The sequence below is a fragment of the Coccidioides posadasii genome, chromosome 1 (genome assembly GCF_018416015.2).
Source record: "Coccidioides posadasii str. Silveira chromosome 1, complete sequence".
Lineage (NCBI taxonomy): Eukaryota > Fungi > Ascomycota > Eurotiomycetes > Onygenales > Onygenaceae > Coccidioides > Coccidioides posadasii.
In genome coordinates, this window is record NC_089407.1 from 1,947,037 (window position 1) to 1,956,970 (window position 9,934).

Sequence of the window (9,934 nt, forward strand, 5' to 3'; positions counted from 1 at the left end):
TTTGACACGCGATGCTGTGGTTAGTTTCAGTCACCAAAGCAACTATCGAGTCCAGCAGTCAGCTTATGTTGCCTTCTGCATCGGAGCGACGGAGAACCATGGGTGTTGAGGCCTGCAATCTGACAGTTCCAAATGGGATGGATATTTCAGCACATCCAACGAAGCAGAGTATTCAGCAACACAGAGATATCAAGATGGACGCCGCCGCAAAGCCGCCCCAATCCTCTCTCCGGACTTCCCCAGCCCACGTCTCGGGATTTCTTCCGCTGGCGGATCTTAGTCATCTCCCTCCGTCCGCAGCATGTGAAAGTCATGTGATAGCCCGCTCGCATTCCAAACGCCGACGGCTCGAAACGGCCGCGAGGCCTGGAGATGGAGGACACTCGCGAGTGTCCCAAGATTAGCGGCCTACTGGCTCAAATTTGTAGCTTGGTGCCAATGGCCTTGTGTTGTGCTGCTCTTTGCCAATAGACCAGAGTAATGATCAAATGATGCTCTTGAAACAGTTTGTCTGGAGACCTGAAACGCTACAGACTACACTCCATGTAGAGATATTTGAGTGAAAATTAAGATTGACAAGACTGATACTGCAAGTCAACTGTAAGAAAAGCGAACCTTCGAGAACCTTTGGGTTGAGTGTTTGAGCTGTTTCAGCTGACATTTTTGAGCAATTTCCTCATGTCTCGTCCTGGGTCACCCTGATGATACATATTCATCATCTCTGTAGAATGCGGCAAGCCACTGATGGCTGCAGCGAAGCATAGAGGTCTCTGAGTCCCGCTCTCGAACTCTGCGAGTTGGGCGGTTCCGCCCGGCCGTAGTTCGAATTATCCAGATCTAACTGTGAATGTCATAGCACAATATGAAAGCTGGCAGGCTGCCAGCGCGAATCACTGATAGAATGATGCATCCTGAGTCTAGTGGAACAGGCTCGAAATTCATCTTGAAGAGTCCACAGCTTACCTCTCTCTATATATATCTATACAGGCATCGTAGTTCCCCATCCAAGTATTGCATGGGATCAACTAACTCCAAGCACATGTACTCTGTAGAAATTCCAAGGGCATAAATAGTTCCTAGCACAAGTTGGAAACCCGCGACCTCGGGTTCGATGCCCAATTGCAACATTTTCCCCCAAGTAGTAAATGAACCAGCGCCATCAAAAGCCCCAAATTAGGGTACTAACCAGGCCCCATACTCCGTATAGCATGAAAGACCCGGGCCTGGGCAGTAAATTGGCGTCAGAGGGGGTCCAACTGTTATTGAGACGCTGAGAGAACCAAGCAAGGTCATCACAGCATATGTAGTTATTAATAATACAAAGTACAACAATCAGTTGCCCAAAACTCCAGGCCGTTTTAGCACGTAGTCATGGTATATATATTGTGTTCAGAGAAGCTGCAGTCCCTGAACGCTGAACCTGCACGAGGTGTGGAGGGCTAGGCCATGTAAATTCTTGCTGGTGGCGGGAAGTTATGAAAAAGTGGAACCGGCCGTGAAAGCAACATGAATCCACCAACCTGCCACCAGGCCCAGGTCGCGGAGAGGTGAAATGCTCCCAGAGCCCGACAACAGCAGTAAATTCCGCCACCAATAAACAAGGCGGCCTGCCACACTCGCAGTGTCCAGACTTGAACAAAGTCAGTGTGATTGAAGATCTTTTTCACCCAACCAAGTGACGGGATTGGGTGAACACAGCGCTAAAAAAAGCAACTAACTTTAGCCTCCCCGCTAAGCGAAGGGAAAAGGCTGGTCGTTCTCCCCTTGGCCCAGAGTCTGTGAGCTCACCTCCAGTTTTCTTGACCCCAGGCCGTCAAGTCACTCTGACGGAGTCTAATCCTTCTCTCGCCTGCTGCATGATCCTCGACTGCCTCTCGAGCCCCAGGGCGGCTGACGTTACAAGTGGGAGCATAGCGCTTCGCTCGTTTCTGCCAATTACTGTCTCGTACCTTTGTGTTGCATCGCGTTCGATTCAGCGCCGCTCGGACTCCCGTTTTCGACGACAAACCCCCTTTCCAGTGCACAAGGGTCTCGAATAATTGATGTTCTTTTCGCCCAACCACGGTACGCTTCCACTTCGCATGGAACCCTAACGCCGGCTCCTGGAAGCAAATTCGAGAGGCGTTGCTAATTGTGGCTATTCCGCTTCCCGCTCTTTAGTGCTCGAAGCCTAGGACGTCGTCGAAGCCCTCCCTCTCTCTGACCTCGTCCTACCCGAAAGCTTGACGCCCTCTTGTTGGCGGTTAGACCAGTCCCCGTTCAATCGAAAGTCAGCCCGTCGTCACGGCCATCCCTCCGATTGACCAATCAGGCGACCAATCATCGCCTGCGATCTGCCGACTCTTCTCCTCTCGCTCCTCCAGAACGATTGCCGTTGAACTCTCGCGCCGTTCCTTTTGGTCATCGTCCAAGACAGGATCCCGGGTCATTGAATCCTGACATACATTGGCTCTAGAGTCGCTCTCTTCTACTCTCAGCCTGCCCACATCACTCATGACGAATCTGTCTTCCTGTACGTTACATCAACAATGGTCCTGCTCTTCTTCAGTATCTGCAATATTAACCTGTACTCGTATCCCTAGTTCCTAGTTCCTCTTCATCGGGAAACGATGCATCCGGGAACCCAGAAACCAGTCGAGGGGATGGCACTGCAGCCCATCCTTCATCGAGCACCGGCGCCGTGGACCGGCCCAGGAAGAAAAGATCGCTACATCGCATCCCTTCCCGCTTCTCGTTCCATAGGCAGCAGAAGGAAGTGTCCGCTGGCTCGAAGGGTTTGGCTCCAGAGGATGCTGAAGTTACGCCTCAGAGTTCTCGAACAAACCTCGCGAAAAAGAATCGAGAGGGTAGCAAGGCTAGCAGTCGGATATCGCGTCGCAATCAACCTCCACTAGAGGGTGCATCCACATCGAAACATGCTACCACAAACATGGATGGCAGTTGCAGCCCTGAAAGGAAGCCGAGAGGCCACTCCAAATTATTTGCGTTTCTAAACTGCTGCAGTTCCCCCAGCGATGACAGCGATGGGCCGACTCTTCCTCCCAAAAAAGCGACGAAGGCACAGGTAATCCAAGAAAGGCAAGCCACAACCGTGGAGAAACCTGAACCTAGCGCCGGAGAGTCGAGTATGGCGGAGTCGAGAGATCCACATCCTTTTGATGAGAAAGCAGGGCTCAAGGTCAACACCGAACAGCAGCCATCTAAGGCTGAAGCTGAAATTGCGGCACCGACGAACGAAACGATAAAACAAGACGATGACAAATCCACTCAAGGATCGAAGTTGTCCGTCAGCCCAGATGCACCGTCTACTCTTTCCCAGTCTGTCCCGCCCGGTCAACCTGAACCGTTGCAGAGTGGAATTGGAGCGGACTCAGAAGTGACTGCTGAGCAAAAGGCACCATCATCTGACGAAGAACATGTGGCTTCAGCAAAGTCGCCGAAGCCTGATGAAAAGAGCGAGTTTGACTCATACAGTACTTCGCGAACGGATGGACCTTCTGAAGAAGAAATAGCTACAGCGCCAATTCAAACGGTAGAGTCACAGTCCGAACTTCCACCGCCTCCGCCCCCGCCGTCAGACCGCGCTCCTCAGACACCCGAGACTCAAGCTCCGCCTGTTCCACCCGTTCCACCCGAGAAAGCGCAGTTTTTGTTGCCTCCCATAGAGCCGCATTTAAAAAATAGAAAGTGCCTTGTTCTTGACCTCGATGAGACCCTTGTCCATAGCAGCTTCAAGGTCATATATGCCCCATTCATGGTGTGGAAAGGCCATTTTACTGATTCCAAGCAGATTTTAGACAAAGCGGATTTTACAATTCCTGTGGAAATCGAAGGGCAATACCATAATATCTATGTCATTAAACGCCCAGGAGTCGACCAATTTATGAAGCGGGTAGGCGAGCTATACGAAGTCGTCGTGTTTACAGCTTCTGTATCAAAAGTTCGCTCTCTCAATCCATCAAATTGTGATCATGGGAAAACTTGAGACTAATTTCGTCTAGTATGGCGACCCGCTATTGGATCAGCTCGATATCCATAAAGTTGTCCATCACCGCCTGTTTCGAGATAGCTGCTATAATCATCAAGGGAACTATGTCAAGGTAATATTCCTGACTCATGATAGTTTTATCCCACTTACAGTTGTATAGGATCTTTCTCAAGTCGGACGTGATCTCAAAGACACGATTATAATCGACAATTCCCCCACTTCGTACATTTTCCATCCCCAGCATGCTATCCCTATTAGCAGTTGGTTTTCTGACGCCCATGACAATGAACTACTTGACCTCATCCCGGTTCTCGAGGATCTCGCGGGCTCTCAAGTTAGAGACGTGAGCCTGGTTTTGGATGTGTCTCTTTAGCTCATCTGATGGTCCACGGTGACACCATTTGGGCCTTTTTGAGTATTGTATCACCGGCCGCTGCTGGGTGCATGCGCTATTTGTGAAAGTTGTAAGCTTCTTTGCCTGTTGGCTGCGCCTCCGAAATTAACCAACAGAATTGCCTCTCGTGGCGGCTGTTCTGAGAAGCAGGTTTCATGTACCGAGTGCAAATATTTTATTTGGGCCCTGCGAACAGAGGATCCTTACATCAGTGTTTCTGTACTCATTAATTCAGACGCCAAAGCTTTGATTATACCCCCCTGGTGGCTTTGATTCCCGGATTTATTGTTGCTATTGCCCCAAAACCACTCCTAGCGAGCATTCATTTCCTAACTATTTCCTTTGTGCATCCTGTCGGCGTTCGTTCTCAGCTGTTCGCGCAGTGGACAAATAACCTTTTATTTCCTACCTATCTTGATGCACTTTAATCCTGTCACTGCTGATATACTCCCATATCCCTAGTTTATTTTGATTTGATATCATACCCATATATCTATTTCCCATGTTTTAGCTGATATATCCCTGTTTGCTTGCCCTACGACACTTGATTGAATGTATTGTGTTTAACCTCTGTGACTACAAATTTATCTTCCCCCTTTCCAATAGCCCTTAAACTTCTTCTCACCTGAGAACCATGGTTTTAAATACATCTCTCTACACGCAGACACGGAAGCTGGATTCCGTATATTACTGCACTAGATGTTGCCTTGCTTCCCTTGTCTTATTACTTACTTCAGAGCTTTGCCCCCGATTTCCGTCCGATACGTTTCCCCGATTTATCGCCATATTCTTAGCGACGCATTTGCGGTATAAACTGATACCCAATGTATGTGTAAAAGATAGGGCTAATATCCATCTCACGAAACAGCCTCTATCATATCTGCAGCATGTTCCAAAGTGTCTGTCTCCAGATGTATTCTACATTCTGGATCATAGTGCTGGATGACAGACTCTCTGGAGAAGACCACCTGCAACTTGTGAAACACTTCTCTGGCAGCAGATATCAGAAGAAAAGATCCTTTCTTTCTTCTCTTTTCACTGCTCTTCAAGAGATCTGTTAATGGTGCCACAATAACTGAGTACTTTCATATGAATCTCTGATAGAAGTTTGCAAAACCCAGAAATACCTGGATATCATGAAAACTTTATGGCAAGGGTCACTCTGTGATTGTCTGTACCTGCTTTGGGTCCATCTTAATACCTTCATTATCAATGATATATCTGAGGTATGGGATTGTTTGACTTTTGAAAGTGCACTTGGCAAGCTTTGCAAACAACTGGTATTCCCTTAGACACTTCATAACTAGTCTAATGTGTTTCTTGTGCTCTCCCTCTGAGGCTGAGAAAATAAGGATATCATCTAGGTAAACTACACAGCATATGTCAACCAGGCCTGCCAGCACCCTATTGATATAGGACTGGAAGATTGCTGGTGTGTTTGATAATCTGAAAGGCATGACAAGGTACTCAAAACTCCTAAACTTTGTATAAAATGTGGTCTTCCATTTGTCTTCTTCTTTGATCCTAATCTGGTGGTAGGCATCATGTAGGTCTATCTTGAAAAAGTAGTGTGCTCCTGCCAACCAGCTTAACATCTCATCTATCAACAGCAAGAGGTAATGGTTCTTCACCATGATTATGTTAAGACCACAATAATCAATACAGAGTCTGAGTTCTTCATCAGCTTTGAGTGCAAACAACACTGGAGCCTCTGCTGGACTTTATAATAGATGTATCCAACTCTTGCATAACTTGTTCTTGATGTACTCTTATAGAATCTCTGTCTGCTTGAGCAATAGTCTATAGATTAGCATGTATGGGGGCTTGCAGCTATTTTTAAGAACAATCAGGTGACTGATCTTTGTTAATTCTGACAACTCTGCCACTTTTTCTTCTGAGAAAACATCTTTATAGTTCCTCAACCACTCAGGCACTTCTGTCAGAACTTGATTGTTGTCTGATGTGAAAATGACATAAGAGAGTTTATTCTTGATGCACACCACTCAGAGAAATCTACCTGCATTCAGGAGTTTTACTGTTTTCTCTGAGAGTTAGTAACATTATGTCTTGTTCTTCCAGTCTATGTCTGGGTTGAAATCTTCTAACCACAGCATACCTAGAACTATATTCATGTTGACCATGTCAATCACTGTGAACATACATTTTACCACCTTTGTAGTCCTTATGAAGTCTGTTATAGTGAGTTGGGCCTTGTAGATGCTGTACTAATTAGTCTCAGCTCCATTCAACATCTCAATGACTTCCATGGGTGTCTCTGGTTGATCCCAGTTCAATTGGGATGCTAGTTTATAGAAGATACTGTCCACTGTGGTATCTGAGTCCAACAGTGCAGCTTGCTCTATAAGACTATCTGACAGTGTAGTCAGTGTGGCTGACAGGCACATACTGTGCCTGCTTGCCTTCTCTATTGGGTTAACACCCTGTCTTTCTAATGTTTGATCTGGGTCTTGCATGAGCTTTGCAGCTCTAGTCTTTGCCCAATTCTCATTCTTTTCATCTGTCCACTGGGACTTGTTGGAGCTGTTTGTACAGAACTTTGCCCTATGGCCTGGTTGATCACATCTTAGACAGAGTCCTTCATTCATTCATCATTTGTGTTTCTCTTTCAATATTTTTGGAAGTGGTTTTACTGATGTCTTCTTTATTTGTGGATAACCTCCTTCATTGTCTTGTTGAGATGCATCTTTCTCTTGAGAGATTGAGATTTTCTATTTCTTCTCATTTTAGTTCTTGTCTCACTGACTTTGCTTCTTCTTTTCTAGAATAGACTCAATGAGTGTCACTTGTTCTCATAATTCCACAACTGTTTTTGGTTGGTGTTGCAGTTTATCCAGTTCAGCCCAGATGATTGGTCTGAGCTTTATTCATAAGAAGAATACACAAAAGAATTTATCTGATAAACTGTCCAGGTTCTGTTTGAGTTTGGCAATATATGTGAAAAACAAGAGTATAGGTTGGTTCTCTTGTTGGACAGCATCATGATAATGCTGCATTGTGCCTTAACTACAAGTTATCTTGAGTTCAACATTATTCTTACACCATATCTTGAATTTGTTTCATAACATAGATAGTTGTTCTCCCTCTATTCTTAACATCTGCCAATGTATCTGAGATTTGTTATGAAAATGGCTGGATGTCTAATTAATCCTGACCATATCTGGTGTCTTTCATAATGATTTTCTCAGGTGAAACTGCTGTCTTATTGAAGCTAACCACAATTTGTACTTGCTAAGTGATTTGCCATGGTAGTAAGGTGCTTTTGGTGACTTTACATCATCAAAATCATCTGACTTCTTTATTGGTCTTGTGTGTAAGAGGAATTCTAAAGAAAAATCATTATTTGCTATTCTTTGTTTGTATTCTATCTGCTTCTGCAGTCTGTGTATCTTGTTTTGTTTATGTATGTCTGCTAGATTCTTTTGCAGACATGCCTTCTTTTCTTCAAAGATCTTCTCTCTTCAGGTTTCATCCAATGTATTGAGAGATATACCTTCATTGTCTGTATTGTCTGCTGGTGTCTCACTGATGGTGACTCTATTACTACCAGCACCTTCATCAATGTTCATCTTCTTCACATTGGTGTCTATCTCTGTCAGATCTGTAATGTGGGGTGTTGTTGTGGTTCATCTTATGGATCTTGGTGGTATTGTACTGACTTAGGCAATCATATGTCAGAGTGTTCAGAATGTTAGATGAACCAGTTGTAGATCATATAGATTTTCCCAGGATTAGAAGTATAAAAGAGCTAAGTAGGTACAATGCCTGCAACTGATGGAAGAGAGTTATGTGTAAAATATAGGGGTTCTCTTACTCAGAGACTGAACACTGGGGTTCCCACAATTTATGTGAATTGTGTGATCCTTATATGTTCAGTGTTGGGGTCATGTGAATACCTCTGAACATCTGATGTTGTCTGATGCTTGGTTGGTCTAGATCTATGTTTGTAACAGCCATCCTATTCACTGAACAACAGGAAAAGAAAGATAAAGTCAAAGTCAATCCACTAGAACTCTTCAAGAGTGAATGAGAAAAATTACAAGCTTTCTTGAAACAACTGCATATCTACATAAATATAAAAGGCAAAGAACTCAGTAATGATAAGAACAAGATAATAATAGCAGCATTATATTTTTACAGAGCAGTATTTGATTGGTTTGACATCTATCTGCAGAATTATTACAAAAAAGATAAAGCTAATCAGAACAATAATATGCTTAAGATTATTGACAGTTATGACATCTTTATTCAGATATTGAAAATCACTTTCAGAGAAGTTGAAGAATAAAATACAGCAGCCCAGCAGTTAAGGTAGTTCACCACTAAGGTAGTTCACCACTAAACGAGCCACACCACTAAACGAGCCAAATTTCGCCAAATGCTCCACGCAACGAATTTATTAAATATCTCAACAACCAGATCTTTATTATTAAATAGCTATTAAATATTAAATAAATGTATTCTTTAAAGCATAGAAATTAGTATAGTTAGGAAAATAAACAGGTGGATGGCCTAATATTACAGCCAGAGTGAGAGATTTGGGGGGTAGATAGAAAAGAATTCAAAGGAATGTCAACAGTAGATTTCTCAGCTAGGGAGTCTAATGCCTTGCTAGGGATGCTTGTAGAGCTCTTACTTCCCCTTTTGAAAGGTTGTATAGGCTCTCTGTAATGAGGCTCTTTAGTAGGGGAGTTCTTCCAATGGCACTTTGAAGCTGGTGCTTGAAGCCCTGACTGCCAGCATTTATTAGCACATTCAACCATCTGTTTTTCCTTCTCTGCTAGTTGTAAAGCCTTCTTCTTCTCATAAGCAACATATTGTGCCTCTCTTTGCCTAGCACATTTGATTTTTTCAGTCTCTTGTTGCTCCCAGGTCTTTTTATGGGCATCCTTCTGTTCAATCCATCTTTTTTCAATATCCCTAGCAGTCTGCTTCTTTTGAAGCTCTTGTTGAAGTTTTGTCTCTTGTGTTTGAGCAATTTTATCAGCTTTTTCAGCCTCTATTTCATCCAGGTGCTTGCATGCCTTAAGAACTTTTGTTGGAGACCAGAACTGTGCTTGACTAGGATTATCTCTATTGAGTAGGCCTAGGGGCTTGCCTCACTTGCAGTGTTGCTTCTCCATCACTAGAGTTGATCTTAGCCACTGATTCTCATGTTCCAGCAGTTTATTATGAAGAGCAAACTGCTCACTGGCTTGGATAATCTGTCCAATGCTCTGCAAATTTAGGCTGTGCTGGAGATATATACCCTTGATCTCTTGTTGGAGCTGGTGCATATTGCTAGGAATAGAAGGTTTAACTGGCAGTGTAGGGGCTTGAGCAGTTTCAAATTGGTGTAGTTGATGTTGAGAATTCAGAGGGTTAATTCCAGTCTTTACAAAGCCAGCAAGTATATTTTCAACTGTCAAAGCCTTCTTCCAAGCCACATTGAATAGTCTCCAGAAATCTCTTTTTGTCATTTGAATATAGCCCATTCCTTGACATAATAGTGCTTCCAGCTCATTGGAATATGCCTTGCCCAGCGGCCCAAAGAT

General features: G+C 44.2%; 1 protein-coding gene across 1 annotated transcript; it reads left to right on the forward strand.

Moving 5' to 3' along the window:
- The first annotated feature begins 1,885 nt into the window (after positions 1-1,885).
- On the forward strand, positions 1,886-5,251 carry D8B26_000575 (uncharacterized protein). Its single transcript, XM_066123270.1, has 5 exons — positions 1,886-2,064; positions 2,161-2,512; positions 2,583-3,940; positions 4,002-4,100; positions 4,149-5,251. The coding sequence occupies exons 2-5, from the start codon at positions 2,494-2,496 to the stop codon at positions 4,359-4,361; spliced, it is 1,689 nt and encodes a 562-aa protein (XP_065979344.1). The 5' UTR covers positions 1,886-2,064; positions 2,161-2,493; the 3' UTR covers positions 4,362-5,251.
- Positions 5,252-9,934: the final 4,683 nt, after the last annotated feature.

Bases quoted from the DNA above. Each gene is read 5' to 3' on its own strand.
- D8B26_000575 (XM_066123270.1), top strand. The intron at 3,941-4,001 runs GTTCGCTCTCTC...AATTTCGTCTAG, and splicing joins TTACAGCTTCTGTATCAAAA to TATGGCGACCCGCTATTGGA. The intron at 4,101-4,148 runs GTAATATTCCTG...ACAGTTGTATAG, and splicing joins ATCAAGGGAACTATGTCAAG to GATCTTTCTCAAGTCGGACG.